The 26,972-nt window shown below is 37.1% G+C and overlaps 1 protein-coding gene across 1 annotated transcript; it reads left to right on the top strand.

The window, feature by feature from the left end:
• On the top strand, positions 1–23,633 carry LOC118828926 (inactive pancreatic lipase-related protein 1-like). The gene is made up of 13 exons (XM_036735818.1): positions 1–20; positions 197–245; positions 720–874; positions 3,814–3,939; positions 5,779–5,913; positions 6,881–6,989; positions 12,791–12,910; positions 13,034–13,153; positions 14,629–14,747; positions 16,475–16,604; positions 18,578–18,686; positions 21,294–21,458; positions 23,570–23,633. Exons 1-13 carry the CDS (start codon positions 18–20, stop codon positions 23,631–23,633), a joined length of 1,404 nt encoding a protein of 467 aa, XP_036591713.1. The 5' UTR covers positions 1–17.
• Positions 23,634–26,972: the final 3,339 nt, after the last annotated feature.

Raw genomic sequence — 26,972 nt, 5'->3', positions numbered from 1 at the left:
ACCCTGAATATTCAACCATGGTAAGTGTTGTTCATTTTTTTTAATATAAGTATTGGGGAAAAAAATTCCAAGGATCTTTGCTTTGTTATGTACAGATTATTATTATTATAGAGAAGTTTAAGTTGTTATGAATTCCTATATATTTTATGATAACCTCTCTAGTGAGGTTCAGTTGAGTATTTCTTGATTGGTTTAGATGCTGGGGCTTTGGACTGTCACTCTTCTCCTGCTGGGCACAGTCATAGGTAAGAAACAATTGGTCATTTTTTAGAAGTTATTCAGCACCATCCCCCTCCCACTCAAGCAGGTTTTGACCAGAACAGCCTCAGTTTCAATATCATGTGACTTACTGCCTTCAGAGTGGAGGATATCTGGTTCCAGAGAAATAGTATACTGGCTGATCCTGTGCTAGGTAGGGTAGACAGCTCTGTAAGATGTGGTTTGAGGGGAGTTGAGAGCCTATTCTGTTCTTAATCACCTCCTTCCCCCATCTTCCTCAATGTTTGATATATCCATTTAGATTTGATATTTCCATAATTAGACAATCTCTTAGGTTATGGTTTTGAAGACAAAAGGAAGGAGAGCAGTCTTTTTCTCAATTTGCCAGGAACCAACCCCAGCCACTGGATAGTCCAATCCCATCCATCAGTCACACATACACACAAAAAATTCTCTCTTTAAATTACTAAGATTGAATTTTGAATTCATTTATTATAAAGGAAAGGAAATCTGCTATGGTGATCTTGGATGCTTTCCAGATGATGACCCTTGGGGTGGAATATTAATAAGGCCTCTTAAGGTTTTACCCTGGAGTCCAGAAACAATCAACACCCGCTTTCTGCTCTACACAAATGAAAATCCAAACTCCTTCCAAGTAAGAGCTATGGTTATTTTAATTTAATGTCTGCTTCATCCAACAGAGCTAATTATTTGGTTTGAATTTCCTAGAAGCCATCCTTTGGGCCAATAATGGAAATAGGATGCTTTAAAAAAGCAAAATTTTCATATTATGATCATCAGTGTTCTTATGTCATTAGAGTGCTTCTTTGATGCCTCAATATGATGTTAAGTAATTTGGGGTCCGTAAAGGGTATGTCAGTGCTGCACAAGCTCTGTGTCCCAGGCACTGTGTTAAGTGCTGAGTATACAATGAAAGCAAAATTCAACTCAATTCAATAAACACTTATTAAGTGGCATTAGGATTTAGTCCAGCATCACTGATTCCTCCATCTTTACATTTGTCCAAGGACCAGTTGGTAAGTTAGTCAATAAACAATTACTAAATACCTACTGCCTGTCAGGCACTGTTCAAACCACTGGGGATACAAAGAAAGGCAGAAACAGTTCCTCAAGAAATAATTGGGAGACAAATATGCAAACAACTATGTACAAATAAGGCATATATGGGATAAATTTGAGAGAATCGTAAAGAGAATGTTTCAGCATTATGGGAAGCCATGAAAGACTTATGGCAAAAGGTGGGATTCTAACTGAGACTTGAAGAAAGTCAACGAAGCCAGGAGATGAAGGCCAGCAAGGAGAGCTTTGGGGGCATGAAGAATAGCCAGTGAAAGTGTACACATTTCAGGAGATAGAGTGTCTCATAGAAGGAACAGCTAGAGGGAATCAATGGAGAAAGTGCAGGACCTGAAGTCAGGAAGATCTAAGTTCAAATCCAATCTCTGATGTTTGTTAGATATACAACCCTGGGTAAGTCACTGAACCAAGAAAGTCTGCCTCAGTTTCCTTCATCTGTAAAAATGGGGATGATAATAGCACCTACTTCACATGATTGTTGTAACGATCAAATGAGATCATATTCATAAAGCCCGGGACAAACCTCAAATTGCTACATGGATGCTGGTTGTTGCTACTTTATTACCACTATTATTATAAGAACAGCAAGGAGACCAATGTCACTAAATTGCAGAGTACATGGGAATGAGGTGTAAGGAGACTGGAGAGATTGAAAGAAACCAGATTATGAAGGGCTTTAAAAGCCATATAAAATTTTATATTTGATCCTAGAAGTAACAGGAAGCCCTGGACTTTACTGAATAGTGGAGTCTCATGACCAGATCTTTAGGGAAATCAATTTGATAGCTGAGTGGAAGATGGACTGGAGAGAGGAAAGACTTGTGGCTGGGAGACTAGTTAGAGGCTATTTCAATAGTACAGGCATGAGGTGAGGAGAGCCTGCACTGGGGTGGTGGCAATGCCAGAGGAGAGATGGGGGTATGCACAAGAGATGTTGCAACAGATTCGATATGAGGGAGTGAGAGAGTTTGAGGTATTGGTGATGATACCTAGGTTGTGAGGCTGAATGACTGAGAAAATGGTGGGACCCTAGACAGTAATAAGAATATGAGGAAGAAGGAAGGGCTCGGGAAGGAGATAGTGAGTTCAGTTTTGAACATTCCAAATTTAAAATATCCATGAGATTTCCACTTCAAGATATCCAATAGATCATTGAAGATGTGAGACTGGAAGTCAAGAGAAAGGTTAGGACTAAATGGATAGCTCTGAGAACCACCTACCTAGAGATTAAAATTGGATACCCAGAATTCTAGAATGTGTCTTCAAACTTGTGAGCCAGAAATCAGGGAATCCAGATTCCAGGGCTATGTCAGCACAAAAAAAATTGTTGCCTTGACCACAGTACATGATGCCCTCTTTTCCTATCCCTCCCTCCAAATCAACAACAGTTGATTGCTTTCCTAGATGTAGATTTAAGTTCACTCTTCTCTCACCAACTGCTTTCTTCTTTCCCTTCAATGGAGTACACAAGGGATGCCATTGATCACTTGCTAAGAAGTGGTAGCCTGTGCAGCTTCTAGCAGACACAGAGTCAACATTTCCCTACTGTGAAAAGGGGAGGCCAGCCCAGCTTAAATACAATGTGGTCTGATAGAGAGAGTGAAGGACTGAGAGACAGGCTTTATGGGTTCTAGTCCTTTATTCTTTCCTGACTTTGATTTAACTATCTAGAACATTAATACACATTATTACTACCTATATGACCTTGGACAAGTAACTAAACCTCTGGGGAGCAGTTTTCTCATCTGCTAAATGAAGGAGTTCAATCTGAAGTCCACTCTAGTTCTCATTATATTATCCTCAGATCTCCCTACTCCCCATTTGGTTATGTCCTGTCCCACCTCAGACCTCTGATAGTACTTTGTTTTGCCACTTCCAAATGTACTATCATTGTATATTATGATTATCATTGTGTATTCTCTATATATGTGATCCCCCAGAGCCCCACGACAATAAGCTCTTTGATAACAGGAACTCTATTTTATATAAATATTACATCTTCCCCCATGCCCAGTTTAGCATATTATTTTATTTTTACTATATAGGCAGATAGATGGCACAGTGGACAGAAAGGTAGGCCTGAAGTCTGGGAGACTCGAGTTCAAATCCAGCCTCAGGCACTTACTAGCTGTGGGAACCTGAGCAAGTCACTTAATCTGTCTGTCTCAATTTCCTCAACCCTAAAATGGGGATAGCACCTATCTCTCAAGGTTGTTGTGAGGATCAAATGAGATAACATTTGTAAAGAGAACTTGTCACAGTGCCTGGCACGTAATAGACACTTATTGCTCATTTCCTTCCTCATAAGTACTTGTTGGATTGAACTGAATTGACTCATGTTGAGGACCAAATTATCTACAAGGTCCCTTCTACCTCTAAAAGTCGATGTTTCTTTTCTACCTATGAAACAGTCTTCTGTAGTAAAGGGGAATGAGGTAAATGACCATAAATTGTTTATGATCGAAATATCATCTGATACTTTTCTTTTTATCACAGATACTCCGAACATCAGAACCATCCACCATTGAGTATTCCAATTTCAAAACAGACAGGAAGACTCGTTTCATTATCCATGGCTACATAGACAATGGAGAAGACAGTTGGCTGTCAGAGATGTGCAAGGTATAAGGTGGACCTTTTCCTGTATTCCCTTAGTCCACATCTTAAAGTCAGTCTAGCTGTCAGTTTTGAAAGAATTAAAATCCAAAAAAAGGCTCATCTCCAAATAGGTAATCCTTGGTTTTTAATATGACTCAGTTAAATGGCAATTCAAATTTACAAAAGAGATTAAAAATTTGGAAAGGAAGTTGGGAATTTTTAAATGTTAGGGATTTAAAATGGTAGGGCATTACACACAACAAAATGAATAAATATTCAAAAGTATTCACTATGCCATTTACAATATTTGTGTAATAAGTATTAGAGATACTTCAGGAAATAAACAGAGGTCTTCCCTCAGAGTCAGAAAGACTTGGTTTCAAACAATGCCTCTGACATATATTGACCATGTAAACAGAGGCAACCAGGAAATGATGAGAAAAACATACTTCAGAGGAGTGTGTGTGATTATTCACTTGGCAAGATGATGTGGCCCAAGACTTCTTTAAATAGTGTTTCTTAATTGCATTTAAAATTATTTACTTTAGCCAAAATAAGTTTGCTGACATGTTTTCAGGATGACATCTGTTATCTATCACATAAAGCAAGCAAGAAGTGGCTTTTTTTCCCACGCAAGCTTTTCCACTTTAAAGTGTAACATAAATATGATTAGTTACTGTGGTGAATATTTTCTCATTTTATTGATCTTCCCTAAGGAGCCTGAAATGCAAAGTAACAGAATCTCCACCTTCTGTGATGACCATTTTTATTCAAGGAAGCCATTTTCTTTATGAACAGTTTTAATTTTGTCCTATTAGCTCTATTTATAAGGAAGTATAATATAATTATTAGTTTTCACCATCGGTCAGTTCTTGCCACAATAGGGGGGATGTTTTAAATTTCCATTGGAAGGAGAGTAAAACAAGAGATACATTGATTTTATGGGGGATGAGGAGTAAAAGAAAGAATACACAATTGAGCAAAATTCTTGTGACACCCAATGGCACAAGCATAACAAACACATTTGTTGCAAGAGGAGAAAATATCCCTAAGATAAACAAAACTTTCTTTCTTTGAAATTCAGTTCCTTGGTTCAGGACTGTTTTCTCCCTTCTAAACAGCCAATTTCATAATGCTACCTTCCTCAAATCCATTAATGACTCAGTCCATCCTTGAAATGATCAATGAAAGCAGGAAAATCACATGCAGAAAATCAAAGATTTTAAGCCTCAGGACATAGTTTTCCCAGTGATTCATCTTTTCATACCTGCTTTCCCCCTAGTAAAACAAGTGTCCTGTTTATATGATGCTACAGACAAGACTCTCCAGCTCTTCCCCACACATCAATGCTTTTATTTCCCCTGGTATGACATAATAGCACATATGAGTGTCACATATATTTGCATGCTAAATTGATTTTGGAAAAAAAATATGTAGCACCATTTTAAACTCAGGAGGTTGGATGTGCCATGAGGCAGGGCTGCTGAGGACCCATCAATTCCCTGGACATCTCTGGAGCAGTATTCCTTGTGAAATAATTGATTCTATGCTGGACTTTTTCAGTTTTATTGGATATAACAACTTCCGCAGACTATGTCTGAAGAATATGTTTCCACATGAGATTCTGCCGGTTATTAGTTACTATAATTATAATTATAAAAGCCTGTTCATTTAAAAACTCACAAAGAAAATGCACTTCAAGTTAAGTGGAAGATTCTTGTTCTCTGTACAAAGAAGTTGTGCTAGGATGCTATCAAGCATTTGATGGCTCAGGTCTTGGGATGGGTTTTCAGTAAGGAAACTGAGGGACCTTTGCACTAATGCTTCTCCTTAATAATTTTTCACTTTATATCCCAACCTTAGAATATGTTTCAAGTGGAGCAGGTGAACTGCATCTGTGTAGACTGGAAAGGAGGCTCACAAACTACTTATAGCCAGGCTGCAAACAACATCCGTGTGGTGGGGGCTGAAGTCGCTAAAATGATTAAAGTTCTTTCGGTAAGTAGACAGGTACTCAGTGTTCCATACTTGTTATATTGCCTGGGTATTTTGCGTAATCTTCATTGCTGTATCCCTCCAATAGAATATAAGGTCCTTGAGGGTACAGATTGTTTTGTTTTTAGTTTTTGTATCTTCAGTTGCTAAAACAATGTCTTTCAGATTGGAGGCGTTTAATAAACATTTATAGTATTGTACTGTATTGGGGCAGCTGAGCCTGGAGTCAGAAAGACCTGAGTTCAAATTTGGTCTCAGATACTTACTAGCTGCATGACCCTGAGCCAGTCACTGAATTTGTTTGCCTCAGTTTCCTCATCTGCAAAATGAGCTAGAGAAGGAAATGGCAAATCACTCCAGTATCTTTGCCAAGAAAACTCCAAAAGGGGTCACAAAGACTTGGACACAACTGAAAATGACTAAACAACAACGACTCTATTCTTGCCATTCCAAATGGACCATGCCAAAGAATCCTATAAAAGAATAAACCAAATAGAATAGAATTATGTTATGCCCTTTACTTAGTGGGGTTGAGAATTTCTTTTGCCCCTACCATATCATGTCAGAATCACTTCAGTGACTTCTTTCTACCCCCAGACTCTTATTTATGTGGTTTAATTTACTACGATGTCCCACAATGTCTATAGATACCAAATGTTCTTTTTCATAGCAAAAGGGCACACAAAGGCCCAAGATTCATTATGTTTTATTACAAAAATGAACAGCCTTCATCCAGAGAAATGAGACCATAAGGAGGAATCATTGATCCTAACCCAAACAATCCCAGAGAAAGTCAAATCTTTTTAGTTTCTGTCAGGGAGACCTTGCAGAAGTCCAAGGGCACGCAGCCATGAAGTCATATAGCAAGCCTAGCAAATAGTTTCCCTTGCCATCGGTGGGGAATATTTCTGTACTCAACATGAGCAGGAACCTAATGAGTTCATTTTTTGAAAATATGTCTTTCCATTAGACTGACTATCAATATCCACCTTCTGAAATTCACATCATTGGCCACAGTTTGGGAGCTCATGCAGCTGGAGAGGCTGGGCAAAGGACACCTGGTCTGAGCCGAATTACAGGTAGGTAGGAGTGGTGATATTGCCTGGCTTCCTCACAAAGCACTCTGAAGGCCACTGGATGATTAATTAAATGCCACTCTATTTTTCAAGGAGAATCACCTCATTTACTTGTGGCAAAGTAAGACATGTCAAGAATAAATATTATAGGGAACCACATATTTGTAACTATTTGGTCCTTATAAATAGTTGTGGTTTTCATATCTTTTGTTACCCTTTCTTCTTTACTCTGTTTCTTTTCTCATCCCCACATAAGTTTTGTATTGCCCCATCTGAGTCCATGAAAGTCTCAGACTTCCCATCATGTTGCTACATCTCCTTTCCCCACAGATGCTTTCAAGAAATGATTTTCCTAAAAAAAAAATTAAGCGAAACAAACTTAAACTAATACACTTTAATTGGGATGGATCAATCCTCATCCTTTTAGGAGATACTTTAGAAAAATGAGATAGGAGAGATAGGGAGGTGGAGCAAAGATGGAAGATTAGAGGCAACCTAGCTGAATTCTCTCAATGTTCCCCTCCAAACAACTTTAAAATCACACCTCAAATCAAACTTTGGAGTGGCAGAGCCAACAAAAGGTCAGGATGAGACATTTTTCCAGCCTAAGAAAACTTAGGCAGTCAACAGAAGATGTTTGTGAGATAGGGTTGAAGGCCTGTCTGGTGGGCAGTGGCAAATGCTGTTGTTGTGACAGCAGCAGCTTTGGGAGCTCTCAGTCCAGAAATAGAAAGGGGGTGGCATCAGACAAATGGTCAGAAAGAGATTGCAGGGGAACCTTTGCTGGCACTGCATATGGCTGGCACTGATTGGAAGTACTATTGATCATGAGAATTTCAGGGTTTCAGGTCCAGGACAGAGAGGAATGCTAGGGCTGGTCATAAGGGAGCAGGGGCCCTGGTCACAGTTCCAAGGCAAAGACAGTGCTAGTGCTTCTGACTGCAGGGCACTAGGGACTGTTCCTGGGTAAAGACCAGAGTGCAGATAAGGAGATCAGTAACCATACCTCTCTCAGGATGACACTTTGGACGGATCAAAAACTTGCAGATCTCAAGAACTAACTCTGAAAACAGCAGCACAAAAAGATCCCATAGCTTGAAACAGCACTTCCCTACCACCAGGTAAGTAGAGCCTAACTTTAACGTAAAATTTAAAGTCAAGAAATGGGCTGAAAAAATGAGCAAATAACAACAACAAAATGAATTTAACCATAAAAAGCTGCTACAGTGGCAGGGAAGAGTAAGGCATAAACTCGTAAAAAGACAAAAATTTAAAAATTCTTATACCCAAAGTCCCCAAAATAAAAAAAATGCTAATTGGACATGAGCCCAACAAGAATTCTTGGAAGAGTTAAAAAAGAGATAGAAGAATGGTAGAGAAAAATGGGAAAAGAAATGAGAGTGATACAAGAAAATTATGAAAAGAGAATTGACAGCTTGGTAAAAAAAAAATACACAAAAAGATGGGAGACAATGATACCTAAAAAACCAAAATTGGCCTAATAGTAAAAGAGGTACAAAAATTCACTGAAGAAAATAACTCCTTAAAAAGCAAAATAGACCAAAGAGAAAAACAGGTACAAAAGTTCACTGAAGAAAATAATTCCTTAAAAATTAGAATTGGGCAAGTGGAAACTAATGACTCCATGAGACACCAAGAAACAATAAAACAAAGTCAAAAGAATGAAATAGAATAATATGTGAAATATCTCACTGGAAATAGATTGTGGAGAGAAAATTTTAAAATTATTGGATTATCTGAAAGCCATGATAAAAAAAGAGCCTAGGTATCTTATTTCAAGAAATTATCAAGGAAAACCATCTCAATATCTTAGATCCAGAGGGTAAAATGGAAATTGAAAGAATCCACTAACCACTTCCTGAAAGAGATCCCAAAATGAAAACTTTCAGGAATATTATAGCCAAATTTCAGAGATCCTAGCTCAAAGAAAAAAAATACTTGAAACAGACAGAAAGAAACAATTCATATATTATGGAGCCACAGTCAGGATCATATGAAATTTAGTGTCTTCTACATTAAAAAAGAGTAGGGCTTCGAATACGATATTCCTGAAGGCAAAGGAGCTAGGATTACAATCAATAATAACCTACCCAGCAAAACTGAGTATAATCCCTCAAGGGAAAATTGTATATAGGACCTTCAAGCAGTCCTGATGAAAAGACCAGAACTGAATAGAAAATCTGACATTCAAACACAAGATTTAAGGGAAATGTAAAAAGATGAACATGAAAGCATAATCATAAGGGTGTCAACAAAGCTAAACTGTTTACATTCCTATATAGGAAGATGATACATGTAACTCCCGAGAACTTTATCATTAAAAGGAGTTTACATAGATAGAGGTCAGGGATGTGAGTCAATTATGTAGAATGGTTGCCAAAAAAAGATGGGGGTGGGGTGGGGAAAAAGAGGGATGCACTGAGAGAAAAAGAAAGGGAGAGATAGCGTGGGGACATTTTTATCACATAAAAAAGCACACAAGAAGAGCTTTTACAGTGGAGGGGTAAATGGATAAGGGTGGTAGCAGGCAATGCAGCAATGCTTGAACCTCAATCTCATTGGAATTGGTTTAAACAGGAAAGAAAACATAAGTGTGTACATACATATATGTATTTGAAGATACACATATATATATTTATGTAGGTCTATATGCATGTGCATATACACACATATATACAAATTGCTTATATACATATACATATGTGTGTACATGTATGTATATACACACACTCAGTTGTGTCTAGAAATGTAACTTACCTAACAGGGAAATAGGAGGGGAAAGGGATGAAAGTGGGGGTGGGGATGATAAAAGTCAATGTACATTAAGGGAGGCAGTGGTTAGAAGCAAAATAGACTTTTGAGCAAGGATGGGATTAAAACAGAGAGAAAGAAGAAAAAGAACAAAATAAGACAGTGGGGAAAAACTGTTAGCAGCCAGAACTGTGTATATGAATGGGATGAGCTCCCCATAAAAAGGAAGCAGATAGCAGAATGGATTAGAAACTAGAATCTAAAAATATGTTGTTTACAAGAGACACACTTGAAATAGAAAGAGACACAGAATTAAAATAAAGGGCTAGAAAAGAATCTAAAATACTTCAGCTAAACTAAAAAAAGGCAGGGGTAGCAATCATGATCTCAGGCAAAGCTAAAGCAAAAATAGACAATTAAAGGCAACTATCAGGGAAACTACATTTTGCTAAAATATAATAAATGAATAAATATATTATACATAATATAATATATAATAAATAAATATGGTATAATAACAAAAAAGTTTTATAGAAAGTTTCTCTGATGAAGGGCCTCATTTCTCAAATATATACAGAATATAGAACTGAGTCCAATTTATAAAAATGTCATTCCTCAATAACTAAATAGCCAAAAGACATATACAGGTAGTTTTCAGAAAAAGTAAGTTAAATTAAAACAACTCTGAGATACCACCTCACACCTATCAAAATTAACAAATGCTAGAGATGAGAGGAAAAATAGGTATGGAGAAGTGAACTGGTCCAACAATTCTAGAGAACGATTTGGAAATATACCCCAAGGGCTATAAATCTGTACATACCCAACAATGCCACTATGAAGTCTGTACACCAACGAGATCAAATGATAATGAAAAGGGCTTACATGTACAAAAATATTTATACTAGATCTTTTTGTGGTGGCAAAGAATTGGAAATTAAGAAGATGCCCATAAATTGTGGTATGGCTGAACAAGTTGTGGCATAGGATTGTAATGGAGTATTATTTTGCTGTGGAAAATGACAAGGGGGTAGTCTCGGAAAAAACATAGCAAGACCTATATGAACTGATGCAAAGTGAAGTGAGAAGAACTAGGATATTATTGTGCACAGCAACAGCAATGTTGTAATGATCAACGTGAAAGATGTGGCTACTCTGATCAATAAAATGATCCGAAACAGTTCCAAAGGGCTCATGATGAAAAAATGCTATCCACCTCCAGAGAGAGAACCACTGAATTCTGAGTACAAACTGAAGTATAATGTTCCCACCTTCCTTATTTTGGGGTTTTTTTTTGGAAATGTGGCTAATATGGAAACATATTTTGCATGATTTCACACGTATAACTGATACCAAATTGTTTGCCTTCTCAGTGGGTGGGGGAGGGTGAGTAGGCAAGAGAGAATTTGTGGCTCAACATTTAAAGAGAAAGTTTAAAATAGATAAATAATATTTTTTAAAGGGATGGGAAAAGAGCAGAGAAAGTACTTTATGCCAAGGCAAGGAGATTTATCAGACAGTACTTCTCCCCCTCTTTTGTCATCTGAATAATTGTCTCAAACTGAGCTCCCACCTGGATCCAAGGCAGTATAAACAGTGTCTTTGCAACGACCAGAGTCTTTTCTTTGCCTGCAATAACATTCACATTGCTTCTCCTAATTAATCTAATTAGTCTAATTAAGTTGATTTGGCTTCTTGTGACAAAATTGCTAGTAACCTCTGGAGAAGAGTAAAAAAAAGCAAGGAGATTTTGAGCTCAAGAACCAAGATATTGTGAACATAAAAGAGCGCTAGACAAGGAGTCAAAAGGCCTAGATTTAAATCTCAGCTTTGCTTTTACTAGAGATCTGACCCCAGGCAATAACAATAACTCAAACTTCTCTGATGCTTTAAGGTTAACAAAGCACATCATTCACAACTGTGAGGTAGGTAGTGTAATTATGATTGCCTATATTATATAAATGAGGTGCCTGAGACTTGCTGAAATTAATTAGTTCTTACCAATAGTCATACAACCAGTCAATGCCAGGGTCCAAACCTAGCTCTCCTGACTCCTAGCCAACATGTTTACTACAAAACCACACAAATTTTTACTTCTCTGGGTCTCCGTTTCTTTCGCTGTCAAATGAGGGAAACAGTTGAATGATCACTGTGGTCCTTTCTAGTTTAGAAACTCTGATTCTATGGGTTTCAGTCTGGGCTATGTAGGGTTGGTGGAATATACAATCTGTCCATTCTCCACTTCCTTTCATGAATTTCCCTTTTATCTGTGTGTCCCTAGGGCCTAGCAAGGTGCCTTAAGCATAGTAATGCTTAATAAATGGTTGTTGAATTAGAGATTGCTCGTGTCATACATGAAATCTAAAATGAAAAGAAGGCAGGGTCAACTAATAAACTCCTATAAAACAAGCATTTTAAGACGCGAAGGGTGATTATATCAGCTGCAGCTTAGGGAAACAGCTTCACATTACATACTTTCTCCCCATCTTTTATAAAGGCTCATTATAAGTTACATCTTCATTAAATAAGAATTGTATCTTCATTTAAGTGTCCCTCCTCAGCTACCGTGAGAAAACTTTCAGATCACAGCTGATTAAGAGACTTGTTAAGTAGAAAATGCATCTGAAAGACAAAAATCATGCCACTCCTCCTCCAAACTGGGGAGATGATGTTAATAACTTGAAAAGAAGGAAATATATGAAACTTATTCTCATATTTTATTTCAGAAATTCACAAAATTTATTCATCAGGGTAAATCTGATGGATAGACAAAATCTAGCAATGAATCACAAAGCCAAATATAAATACATTTGATTTTCTTTTCTTTAGGGCCATCCATACCACTGCACCCCTCCATCAAGGGTGGCAAGGTTATTACAGATATTTACACTATGCAGCTAAAATAAAAACTCCTTGAAGGTGGAGACGTTTGTTCTAACGTTTGGATCTGACACGATAGGCAGTAGCAGTGTTGGTTTTGTTGAGTTGGGTTGAATTAACTATTAACCTGTACATACAAATATTTGTTTTAGGGCTGGATCCTGCAGAGTCTTCTTTTGAAGGTGCCCCAGAGGAAGTTCGATTGGATCCCAGTGATGCTCTGTTTGTTGATGTGATTCACACTGATGCGGCTCCTTTGATCCCTAATTTGGGTGAGGTTTCGCTATATTCCAGTACTTTCCACATACTCAGCATCAGCACATTTCATCACTAGAGTGATTGTTAATTCCAGAGCAATAGGTTTTGACATGTTTGTCCTTATCTGAAATCTTCAGGTTTTGGAACAACTCAACCAGTTGGTCATCTCGATTTCTTTCCAAATGGAGGAGAGGAAATGCCTGGGTGTAAGAAGAACATCCTCTCACAGATTGTAGACATAGATGGCATCTGGTCTGGTAAGCCCATCTGGGAAATAATAACCACTGAAGAAATATCATCCAATATTTTTGGCCATAGCTAAAATAAAAGAATACTATGGATTTTGTTTTATCTACAAAAACAGAACTTTGTGTTAGGTCCTTTATTGTTATTTGCATAACACAACATCATTTGTTGTTTCTTCATTCTACCAAATTTGAATTTCTCATATTTTTTTTCTTTATGGTTTAGTGCAGAGCGCCAGAGGAAAAAATCATGAATATTTTTGATTCTCTGTGTTTTTAAATATTATTTGGCAATTTTCTTAATGAGAAAACATATGTAAAAAATGTTGTGGTCATAATTAAGATTTCATGGTTCCACAAAAAACCTAGTCATTTGACTCAATTATAATTATTTTTAAATTTTACCAAACTGAATCAAAATGTCTTATAAAATCTCATAAGCAATTATTACAAATATACCCTACAAGGGATAAGGACTAGGATAGGAACTGTGATTTCATTTGCATAGAGAATTCCGGGTGAGCAAACTCCCTCTACCAGATGCAGGTCACCACACTTTCTATGCAATATATAGTCATAGAGAGTTGCCTAGGGCAATGAGAGTTGCAGTGACTTGCCCAAGGTAAACACAACCAATACGTATCAAAGATAGAACTTGATCCTGAATCTTCCTGGCTTCAAAGCCTTTTCTGGAGCCACTGTGCCAAACTACTAATCATTACCTGAAAGTATTCTCAAAAACAGAAACAAAAAAGCTACCTGTTCAAAGATTTTATTTTAAGCAGCATTATATGTAATTGTAAAAAAACATTTGGGAGTAATATAAATGTTCAGTAATAAGGTAATGGTTGACTAAATTGTTCATTCAGGTAGAGAATGGAATTCTATAATGTCATTTATGACCAATAGGTATGAAGAATACCAAGAAATCTGGAAAGATCTTTATTAAATTTTACAAAGAGAAAAGCAGGATCAGAAAAAAATGGCAATGTGCACTACCAAGATTATACAAGAAGAAATATGAATCAGAATAAATGGAGTCCTGAGAGGGAACTCAAAGGAAGTGACTGAGAAACTGTTATAATATCTTATGTATTGACATTCATTCAATTAAATGCTAAGCAAGTTTAGTTGGTTTTATTTGTATTTTTACATTGTTTTTAATGAAGCATAATTTTTAAAATCCTCAAAATTAAAATTATTTGCAAGTATAGATATATTGTCAAAGCAAATCCCTTTGGGGTGACCACTTGTAAACTTGAGTTTCAGTCCTTTGTAGATTTTACTATACTAAACACAAAGCATAAATTTTATCATGAAATTCAGTTTATAGTTTTAAGATGTGCAAGAATGATGACTATAAAATCTGGGGCTGATTCTAGAGACCTCATTAGCTTTATCTTGGTTGGAATATTCCCTTGAAGAATGTACAAATTTGATCACTTCTATGTTCTTCTGCTAAATATAACCAGAACTTTTCTCCTCAGGAACTCGGGACTTTGTGGCTTGTAATCACTTGAGGAGCTACAAATACTACTCTGATAGCATCCTGAACCCTGATGGTTTTACTGCATTCCCCTGTGCTTCCTATAAGGCTTTTACAGCTGTGAGTTATTCTTCTGTCTAGATCAATAGATGTCATGAAATCTCATAATTACAAGTCCATGATTTATTCATTTTGATTCATTTCAAAATATATGAATAGAATATCTGCCAAGTGCTTAGAAGGCCCTCAGAGAGCTTGCAGTCTTGATGGGGAGACATCAAATATGGAACAGTAACAATAGAGGTGTGAAAATGAATGGTGCAACTGATGGGATTTCAGAGAGGGGGGCAATTAATAGGGGCTATAGTAACTAAAGGAAGCTTCATGGAGGAGGTGGGACTTGAAAAATGGATAATTAGTTGAAGAATGAGTAGGATTTAGATAAGAGGAAAGGAGAAGACAAGATACTCTAAGTGGGGGACAACATTAAAAAAAGTTTGGCTATTGGAATGCTAAGGTACCTTTGAGAAATAATGAGTAACCCACCTAACTGAAGTAGAGGGGCTAGGCTGAGAAAGAGGAGGAGATAAGGTTGAGTAGATACATAGCAGCAGAGAATTTTGTACCTTAACTTTCTTACAATGGAGAGCCATTGAAAGTTTTTGAGCAAGAGAGGGATATGATGGAAATAAGGTTCATGTTTAATCCCATAAATTAAAAGAATGAGAAAATTATAATAATCATATATAATAGAAAAATTCACAGTGCATGCTAACATGGGACCTCGAATCATCTCAATTGTTCATATATGCAACCAGGATACTGCTCAACTCTTTATTTTGTTTTTACTTGTTCTAACCTAAAAGTATCCCAAGAATTGCTTTAGTAAAGACGTGAATTGTTAAAGTAATAATGGTTTGAAGAATCTAAACCAAACTGCCAGATGCAGTGGCAACATATCTGTAACATCTGCTATTGAGTAGGCTGAAGTTAGTGGATCAATTGAACTCAGGAGTTCTGAGCTGCAGTGGGTTTAGCTGGTTTAGCCAAAGAGATTTTGGGATAAAGTCCAATATAGCAAACCCATAGGAGCCAGGGGTGGTGGTAGTGGTACTGAGCAACAAGTGAGGAGTGGAGCTACCTAAGAAGGAACAAAATGAACCTGATTGGAAACAGAGTAGGGCAAAGTGTCTATGTCAGTCAACAGTAGGATTGGGCCCAAGTCAAAGATTTAGTATTCTTAATTCAACTCAACAAACATCAGCAGAGGATCTCCTATGCATTTGGTCCTGTAGATGCAAAGACAAAAATGGCCTGGCCTCAAGCATCTAACATTCTACTTAATAGTATTCCTTGGAATGGATCTTTAGACCAACTCCTTCATTTTAAAGATGAGGAAACTATAGTAACATGGTTACTACAGGACTACCAATATAGTTAGTAACAAGAACTAGAACCATGTCTCATGAGTTATGTCTATTACATCATGTGATGCCTTAGCTAGGGAACTTGGTCTTCTTTTCTTGTACCAAAAATAATGAAACATTCCCTAATACGTTCTAAATTGACTAACAAACTTGATATTGATCATCAGAACTCATGAGGTTTATTGTTGCACAGTCTTATAATAGTTAAATGCATACAGGGAACTTGTCTGTCTACATACTTTTAGTTCAAAGGGGTAGTTGATTTTAATGTGTTAATATGTCAAATTTCCATGTCACACATTTTAAAAAGTAATTTTCCTCATCAAAATGGGATGTTTAGGAGTTATGAAGGCCCAGCCATAAGAATTAACCACAAAAAGACAAACTTTTCTGATAAACCAACCCACTTCTTCTCTTCAGGGATCATGCTTCCCCTGTCCAGATACAGGCTGTCCACAAATGGGTCACTATGCTGATAAATATGCTGGGAAAACGAGTCAAGAAGAACAAAAATTCTTTCTGAACACTGGAGATGCAAGTGACTTTGCTCGTAAGTTGATATTTGGCTTCTCTCAATCTTTAAAACCTATATCAAGTCTAAATTCCATTGCATATGAACAGTTCATCTATCACCTGAGATGTCAAAGCTGCTTTTGAGAATTTGGATGACTCTGGAAAATCTCCACTAAGAAGCTCATTAAGCATATCATATTTATATGTAATATAATACATCCGTTATAACCTGGACACACACCTCTAGAAAAGAGAGCCAGTCCACTAAAGTCATGGAATGATATGACCCTGTTTGATTAACTGATTTTTGCAGCTGAGGAACTCCAGAAAGATTGTCTTTCTTCTAGCCTATTTACTTTGAATTAAACAAGGGAAAATAGCAGTGGCAGCTTATAGAGATGAGAATTCAGATATTTCATATGGGCAGACCCAACTTTCCACAACTTCTTATTTCACCACCTTGCTTATTTCAGAGGTGTCATGGCCTGTTCAGTAGAAAGCTGGATTTGGAGTTCAAATTGTAACTTGGAACACTTAACTGGCTATGCAATCCTGAACAAGTCACCTAACCTCTTTGTGAACCTAGGACTTATCCTCTAAATTATAGGCCAATTGCCATCTGTGTTGATGGAAGGATTTCCCACACTGGGAGTTCTCTACATTGCAGAAATCACAGTCTTCCATTATTGTTAGTTATTATATAGTATTATCTACTTATTCATTCATTCATCCAATCAATCATTCAAAGAATTGGTTATATAGCTATTATATAAAAGGGCCTATGGTAGGTACAGGAGCATGACATATGGGGTGTGTGATACAAAGATGACTGAGACACAGTACTTTCCTCTAAATGGCCTATTTAATTTCTTAACAATTCACCCATTCATTTTTTCTTACTCATGATGAATGAAATTTGCTAAGGCTCCAAAACATATGTCCTATAGTCTGGTCAATATTTTCTCTTATGAAGGCAAGAGAGTAACCCAATGGTAAAATCAAGGTAACTGCATGCATTTACATTAAGCAGGTTTAAAGAGAGGAACAAGAACATATTCAGTCTGAATTATGATGACTGGATCGATGCAATAGTGGAGCTTCCATAATTCATTGCAGTGTATAAATGAGAACTCCCTGTAATAAATTTATTTTTCAAGAGGACACAGGTTATCCAGATTATCCATGGGATTGTGCACTGATATATGAAAGACTCAACCATTTTACATTGAGTTCATATATCTAAAGTTATTCCAAGGTGGGAAAATTGGCTCCTTTTCCTTGCTAGAGCTTTCTTTTTTAAAAAATGCCTTCGTATCTAGAAGTTAATACATTTATCTTCTTCAACAGTTTTAGTTCAATAACAAGTATTCTTTATTGTCTTCCTATGCATTTTGGTCTGAGTATATATATATATATATATATATATATATATATATATATATGTGTGTGTGTGTGTATATATATATATATATGGTATATATGTGTATATATATATACGGTATATATGTGTGTGTGTGTGTGTGTGTGTGTGTGTGTGTGTGTATATATATATACCATAGAAACAAAGCTTTGTCTATTTAGCTTCCATGTCTATCTACAGGGTGTCCCTAAAGTCTGGACACATAGGCAAAAATGCATGTTTTGAAATATTTGGAATATTAACAGACCCTAGCCCCCTTGACTTCTTTTTCTGGGGTATGCTAAAGGAAAAGCTGTACTCAATGAAAATCACAGATGCAACACACTTGATTGAATGCATAAAGAGTGAATGTGCTAAAATTGATGGCAATGTGGAGTTACTGTATCAGGTTCACGTGAATCTTGCAAAGCGCATCAATCTTTGCATCATAAATGATGGAAATCATGTTGAAGATGTTATTTGTTAATATTCCAATTAAATAAAATGTTATTGAAAATTTCATTCATTTCATTTCTTGAAAATATGCATTTTGCCTATGTGTCTAGACTTTAGGAACACCCTGTATTTGATGCTTTCTGATTTCTCTTTAGGATGGAGATACAAGGTATCTGTCACTCTATCTGGAAGAACAGTGATTGGCCAGGTAAAAGTTGCTTTGTATGGAAGTAATGGAAACACCAGACAATATGACATCTTTAAGTAAGTCGTACATTTTGGTGGTACATATTATTCAATATCATAGTAATACAACTATTCTTGAATATCCCAGGAATAAGGTAGTAGTCCTGTGAAACTCTAACCTAGACAGGGAATATCTAGCGTTCACTTCTGGGGATCATATTATAAGGATATCGATTAGAAAGTATCCACAGGAGGGAGACCAGGATGGTGAGAAAGGTAAGTGGGATATAGCTTTCTTCAAGTATTTGAAAGATTATCACAAGGAAGAGGAATTACACTTATTCTTCTTGGTCTCAGTGAAGAGAGCTAGAGGCAATAGATGGTATCAATCAATTAACAAGCATTTTTAAGCACCTACTGTGTGCCAACCATTAGGGGCTAGGTGCAAGGGATACCAGTACACAGATTAAAACAATTTCTACTCACAATACAATGAAACAAATTTAGGAGTGTTATATAGAAAAATTATCTAACAACCAGAAGTTGCATTTAATGAGTGCCTATTCTAGGCTTGGCACTGTGTTGAGTTCTTGGAGGGGAGGGTGCTGAGAATGTGAAGGAAGCATCAGGTATGGTTTGGATTAATTGGGTTAATTAATTTCATCTTCAAAGAAAGACTGGTTAACTAACGTCAGGCATATTGTGGAAGGGTTGAACTAAGCGGCCACTTAGGTCAATTATAGCTCTAAAATTCTGTGCCCATCTGATATATGAGTTGTATCACAGATGAAAGCATTTCATGAAAGTTCTAGAGTATTTCTTTATTACTAGGTGACTAGAATACGGTGATGAAGCTGGGGTAGTAGAAAAACATTGGATTTCAAATTTAAAAACCGAGTTTTGAGTCCCAGTTCTCACATTTGCTGTGTGACCCTAAACAAGTCACTTATACTCTTTGAGAACCAGTTTCCTTTTATATTAAATGGGTAAAATAAAACATGCTCTCTATGCATCACAGAGTTGTTGTAAGGAAAGCCCTTCATAAAGCATATAACACTGCAGACATTTGAACTATTAATATTTTAAAAGATTTTAAAATTTCTCCACAAAATGAATGATATATGGTGGATATATGCCTTTTTTCTTATTTGGTTTCCAATGTTACTGTTCGGTTTTATGTGTTTTAGTAGAACAAATTTTCTTTTATAATGAGGGGAACAATCTATTAACTGTGGAGTTATTCTTCCTATAAATGGATAATAAGGGGCTGCATTTAATGAAGTCACTACTTATGAATCTTTAATGTGAATTCAAAATAATAAGTGAAAGGCAGAGTGGAATGGGGGTAATATATTGAATATAGATACTCAGGATACTGAGGTTCAGATCTCATCTCTCATACTTAATAAATGTATGACCTTGGGCTAGTCATAACTCTCTGAGCCTCAGTTTCTTCATTTGCAAAATGTAGATATCTACCTATTTTACAACAGTGGTTGTTATAAAGAAAGTGTTATATGAGCCTCAAAGAGCAATAGAAACGTAAGTTCTTCATGACTAATGTGAAAATAGGCTTAATATGAAGGTATATGTAGAGCCTGTATCAGATGGCATGCCATCTTGGGGTAGGGGAAGGGGAGGGATGGGGAGAAAATCTGGAACTCAAAATCTTACAAGAGTAAATGGTGAAAACTGAAAATAAATAAATAATTTTTTAAAACATTTAAAAAATAAAGTATTGAGCTCTACATCAGTTTGACTGACAAAGCCCTAGAATACTAAGTATAGATTCTACATATGTTAATAAACAACCAGGCTGCCTTTTAAATTCTGGCACTTGCAAGAGTTTTTTTTTTCTTTAAACATGTGGCTTTTCAGTGAGGTATCAATTATAAATTTCTATACTTTGTATCTAAAAATCAGCTTGCTGCTGAAAGAAATTTCAAATATTTAGCAAATGCCGGTAAAGCCTATGGTCATCATTTGAATCCTTACAATGTGCAATATTAGGAATTCACCTTTCTTTAAGGGTGCCAACTCTATAGTCATTGAGAAAAATTTAATGATGACCTAGTAATAAGACACATGAATAAAAAAAAATTTTTTTTGCCCTGAGACAGAATGAAAGTGATCTGGTAAAAAAAAAAACCTGAAATGTGAGTTCTTATAATTTACATTTTTAAGCTAAGAAGCAGCTAGAATAGTGAACAGAGCACTGGGCTCAGAGGCAGGAAGACCTGAGTTCAAATCCAGCCTCAGACACTTACTGCCTGTACAACCAACTCTGAGCAAATTCTGTTTGCCTTCATTTCCTCATCTATAAAATGGGGATGGTAATACCACCTACTTCCCAGGGTTGTTTTGCAGGTCAGATGAGGTAATATTTGTAAATTGCTTAGCACATTGCTTAGCAAATATCAGGTGCTGTATAAATGCTAGCTATCATTATTCTTATTCAAATCATCAGGCTACTTTTGATTAGACATAGCTTGGGTTTTAAGAAATCAAATGTATTTAAAACATCTTAACATCATCAAAATACAACTGGCTTTCCATTTTCCATATTTGCTTGGTAATTCACTTGAAAAATGAACTGATTACAGCAAGTAGCGAAGAATAAAATTTCCCTGTAAGGTCTCTAGAGTATTTGTCTATGACTATGAATGTCTCTTCTTATTTTTCCAGGGGACTGCTCAAAAAAGAGTCTATTCACTCCAGTGAGATCGATGTAGAAGTCAATGTTGGAACACTGGAAAAAGTTAAATTTCTGTGGAGTAACAATTTTATCAACCCAATCTTCCCCAAAGTGGGAGCCTCAAAGATCACTGTGCAAACAGACGATGGCAAAGAGTATGTATGCTTATTCATACGAATCTAAGAATATTGGGAAAGATAAACATTTGCAATGAAAATTTGCCCACAGAAAATCTATTATGACTAAGGCAAAAAGACTTAAGAAAATACTTTTCCTTATTGAACCCTGTCCCCAAGTGAAGAATGGCTTATAGAAACCTTAAAATGTGTCAATCTACAAGAATTAATGAGTACCCACTCTAGGTGGAACAATTATGTGTTGGGTTCCATGGGGAATTATAATTCTTGACCTCTAGCTAGGAAGATGAGGTATATATCCTTGATAGGATTCTTGAACAAGATAAAACTATTCAGTGAGTGCTATAGAAGAGAGAAAGGAGAGATGTATTAAAATGTAAGAGATACAAAACTATTAAAGAAGAGTTATTGACACAGAAGCGATAGCCAGGTAGTATAGAGCAGTGGAGAGAGAGACTATCAGATTCAGAATAAGGAAGACATAGATTCAAACCCTTTCTGTTGATGTTCATTTATTTCAGTTGTGTCCAACTCTTCATGACCTCATTTGGGGTTTTCTTGGCAAAGATGCTAGAGTGGTTTGCAATTTCCTTCTCCAGCTCATTTTACAGATGAGGAAACTGAGGCAGAGTTAAGTGACTTGCCCAGAGTCACGCAGGTAGTAAGTGTGTCTGAGACCGGATTTAAATCTTCCTAACTCCAGGCCCAGCACTCTATTCATGGCATCACCTAGCTGCCCTGATTCAAATCCTATTGTTACTAATTAGCTGTGTAACAATCATCAAGTCATTCAACCGCTCTAACCTTCAGTTTTCTCATTTCTAAATTAGGATCAGTATTAATTACCTAATGAGCTTGTTGAGAGCGTTAAATGAGATAATGTATTTAAAGTATTTTGCAAAGTTTGTAGTGTTAATAACAATAATAATAGCTAATATTTATCATTTTATATTTCCAAAGTGCTTTATATCTGAACCTCAAAACAACCTTGTGATGTCATTATTATCATTTCAGAAGTGAGGAAACTGAGATTAGGAAAGGTTAAACAACTCGTCTAGAGTTGAAAAGCTAAAAGGTGTCAGAGTAAGGATAAGGAGACCATCCTGCCTCCAAGGCTAGCACTCTACCCACTATGCCAGGTAGCAACCTCAGTGAGCAAAGTCTAAAGAAAAGGTAGCAGAGGAAGTGAGAACTGAACCTGGAGATTTATCTATCATTAGGAAGCAAGAGGAAGAGAGAAGTCACTAAAATAGACAGAGAAATAACCAGAAAGGGAAGAGGATCTAATTTGGATAGCACAATTAGCATATCCTAATTGGGATAGCAGTCGGGGTGAGGAACCTGTGGAGGACACGTGTGGCTCTCTAGGTCCTCAAGTGCAGCCCTTTGACTGAATCCAAACTAGTTCTGTGAAGTTTGGATTTGGTCAAAGGGCCCCACTTGAGAACCTAGAGGGCCACATGTGGCCTTGAGGCTGCAGGTTCCCCACTCCTGGATAGCTTAATGGTAGAAGCAAGAGGAGGTTCAATAATGGGAAAACTACAGAGAGGTTAAAGAAAATAAAGATTGAGAAAAGGTTGTCAGACCTGGCCATCAGGAAACTGTTGATGACCTTTGAGAGGACTAAAAACCAGATTTCTAGGAGTTAAGGAGAATATAAGCTGTAAAGAAGTGGAGGCGAAAATTGTGTATCAAAAAGTTTGACAGTGGAAGGAAAGAGAAAGATTACAAGAGGGTTACAAGAGAACAGGAACAAGAGAAGGTTTTGTCCATGATATCATTCAGTAAAATAGGCCACCTCCATTTGTTGAGGCCTACCATGTGGGTCAGCATTGATTGTCCTAGGTGCTGTAGACAACACAGGAGAAGCATAAATTATGTTCTTGTCCTCAAGGAGCTTTTTATTTCTCTGGGAAATAGAAAGTGTCTAGACCTGAAACCAAGTACACTATGAGGCCATTTATTAAGTGGAATGTTTTGAGGTCAAAAAATGTCATTTCCAATTCATTCCCTTTGTCTAATACAATGGAACAGAGCAGCACAGAAATTGTATTTAACCCTGACAAATCTAACAAGCTATTCTTAAGGTGAACATGCATACACTCAAACATCCATATTTTTCTTCACAGGTATAAGTTCTGCAGTGAAGAGACTGTGAAAGAAGATACTTACCTCACTCTTACTCCCTGTTAAGTATGTGACCAAATGTTGTCATTATGTTTACTTTAATAAAATTTTACTATGCATCAATTTATTTCTTTGATGTGTCACTGCTGTCAGAGCCTTCCTGTGGAGATACATAAGACCTTGAAATGTGGGGTAAACTAAGGCAAAGGGGAATCAACACCTGGGCATTTTTAAATTTCATAAAATGGTATGATCCAAGGACCAGCCTAATTAAGTTTAGAGAAGCTGGGTGAGAATTGTTTGAGCCACAGCTGAGCATAAAACCTGCTACTGGGTTTTGAGCTGCATTGATAGGGAAGACTCACATGAATGAAATCATATCCTCTTGAAGTGAAGCAGATGTACATGCAGTAAGATGTTTAGCAGGCTCTCTGGAGAGGGGGGTATACACAATATGTTTTTAAGTTTAATCTACATTATTACTATTTTCTTCATCACTGCATTGTCTAGACAATCCAAACAATAAATGAAGCCTCGATGTGTAGCATTAGCTGATATCTAAGGTATAAAAGCTCACACTTAAAATTTAACAATTAACTTTCACCAGCTGAGTAAAGCACCTCTGTTATATAAATGATGAGGTTCCTCATCAGTGATCTTCTAAAATCAAATACTCTTTCCCAAAGTATTTGTAAATCACTGTTATTTTTATGTGGAAAGGTCTTTAGAGATCATCTTGTCCAATCCTACCATTTTACAAGTGGAAGAATGAGACCCAGAGAGGTCAACTAACTTTGCCAAGACCACTCACACTGGCTAGCTGACGGCAGAGTTGGAACAAAAATGAGTCCTGTTGACTTTCAGGCCAGTGGTCTTTCTAACACATAATAATAATAATAATAATAATAATAATGTATTTAATATTTCAATGGCTCCGTGATCTCCTCTCTCTCTCTCTCTCTCTCTCTCTCTCTCTCTCTCTATATATATATATATATATATATATATATATATATACTCCCTCCACTGGCAAAGATTGCAACCTTTCCATGTCCTTTCATCCTGGGAAATTCTTATCTATGCCTTTTCTTAAATCTACCCTAGAGATTCTACCTGACAAGGATAGTAGAAGTCTGTGTTTTTCTTAACATTTTACAGGTATTAACATAGTATGTCTCTCATTCTCATTACATGACTACTCAGTTGCTAATAATATTATAAATACAATAAAACCCAACATAATATCACCTCTGTATACCATAGACTTGAGTGTATTGATGATCTAACTCCACCCCCTATGTAGAGAGTGGTGCTTGGTGCATCTCTTTCTCTACTCCATTGGATGGTGTAGAAGCCATACGGTGGTTCCACTGTATGTCAACAGCCATGGGGGGAATGGGGTGGTCTCAGTGCTCCCTCTAGAACAGCAGACAGGGCCAGCTTTAGACAGAAGTATAAGTTCAGAGAAGGTTTTCTTTTACCCTCCTCCCTTCCTTTGGGCATCCTGGCTCTTGAGTACCTCTCTTTCTTTGGGGGTTCCCTCTTCTCTGTCTCAGTCAGTCCTCTATAGCCCTGAGGAGGATCCATTGCTCTAGACTTTTTATACATCCCAAACCCCCATTAAAGCCTAATAGTGGTTTGAGATTGAGCAGTATGACTCCCCTAGAGTATGCCTCTGTTACTGTACTGATTTGATTGGGCCTGGAAGGGAAATGTCTTAGCTGCTCTCTCAAGAGAGTATCTAGAAGATGAGGAGTGAGGTAAAGACAAGGAAAAAGAGGAAGTATCATTGGCCTAGGACCTGGTGCTGGCTCTGCCTCTATCTTCCTGTATGCTCTAGGACTGCTCAGAATTAAAGGATCATGGTGATGATTTAAATCTAAAAGCAATCTCAAAGGCTGGGTGATCCAACTCCCTCATTTTACAGACGATGAGACTGAGTCTTAGAGAAGGTAAATGACTTATCTATTGACATGGATATCAGTTCCTTTCTTTTAAAGAATAAATACTAGATTTCATTTCTGAAGTCCTTGCCTTCATCCCATGAATGCCATAAGAGGGGCTGATGGGAAAGAAACAATTCCTAGCCAAGAATCTGCCCAAGTCACCATTTGTCTCTCCGTGGCTCAGCTGGGGCAGTGTACAGGTCCCGTGGAATCAGACCTGGATCACAGACAGACCAAAGGAGCAAATCATATTTGGGAAATAGTAGAGGGAATAGTTAATTCACTACAGAATGAGAGCAGAAACCCTATGGGTCATGTCTGATTGTTGGAGCGGGTCAGTGTGGTCTGATATCTCACTGAAAGAATCCTCTAAAGAACAAAATGTCTCTCCAATATGTTTGCTTGTGCCTGAAATTGTACCACTGAAGCTTTGCTACTGACTTATGATTTAGATGTCTGTTAATGTACAGTAGCTCCCCTGAGTAGTAATACTTTATACTACTGGTAGTCATTTACACTTTATTATGAGTGAGTTTCTGATCATAAAACTTTTTTTGCAGGGGGGAAGGCAGGGCAATTGCGGTTAAGTGACGTGTCCAAGGTCACACAGCTAGTGTCTGAGGCCGGATTTGAACTCAGGTCCTCCTGACTCCAGGGCCGGTGCTCTACTCACTGCGCCACCTAGCTGCCCCAATCATAAAACTTAAAACTGGGAGGAGCTTATATATAATCCAGCTACCTCATTTTACAGAAAACTAAGCATCAGAGATGGAATTCAAATCCCTTTTCTTGAGAATAGATTTTGCTAGGAAGGGAACATGGCAACACTGGGTACTTGAGGAAGAGGAGCAGCAAGAATAAGGGAAAGGATATATAAAAGGCAGAGATTTTGTATACTTTCCAACTGTGCCCAGGGCCAGCACTCTCTCTAACTCATGCATCTGGTATTCAAAACCACTTATGTCCAAGGCCAGCAGAAATCTGAGATGACAAGAAATTAAAAGATACTTTAAAGCAGGTAGGGGTCCGGGTGAAGTAGGGAGGGGCAGAGAGGAGCTAGTAGCAAGGAAGAAAGTCAGTCATAAAAAACTACAGAGTCTATTAGCAAGCACCATAAACATTCAAATGAGGCATTATAGAACAGACCCATTATCTTCTGAGTTTTGAAGTATGATGGAGTGGCCATATGTTACTAAAATTGAAGAGCAGGAATGGAGACAGATTGCAATTACCTGAGTTGGAATTGGGCCAGGGTGCCAAAATTCAAGTTCTTGCATCCCTTTGTGTGTACATATTTCATTCATCAGAAGTACTACTCTGGGGAAAAAAAAAACTCAAAAAAACCTGGGAGGCCAGTTCTGATGGTAAAAGATCACCATGTTTTTCAGTGTCCACTTTGTGCTCTCACGCTCATCTGCTTTGTTATAAAACAAAGTTCTCAGCCTTGACCTCAGATAAC

Source organism: Trichosurus vulpecula, chromosome 8 (assembly GCF_011100635.1).
Source record: "Trichosurus vulpecula isolate mTriVul1 chromosome 8, mTriVul1.pri, whole genome shotgun sequence".
Taxonomy (NCBI): domain Eukaryota; kingdom Metazoa; phylum Chordata; class Mammalia; order Diprotodontia; family Phalangeridae; genus Trichosurus; species Trichosurus vulpecula.
The sequence above is the reverse complement of the archived record's forward strand: the minus strand, read 5'-3'. Positions and strand labels throughout refer to the sequence as shown.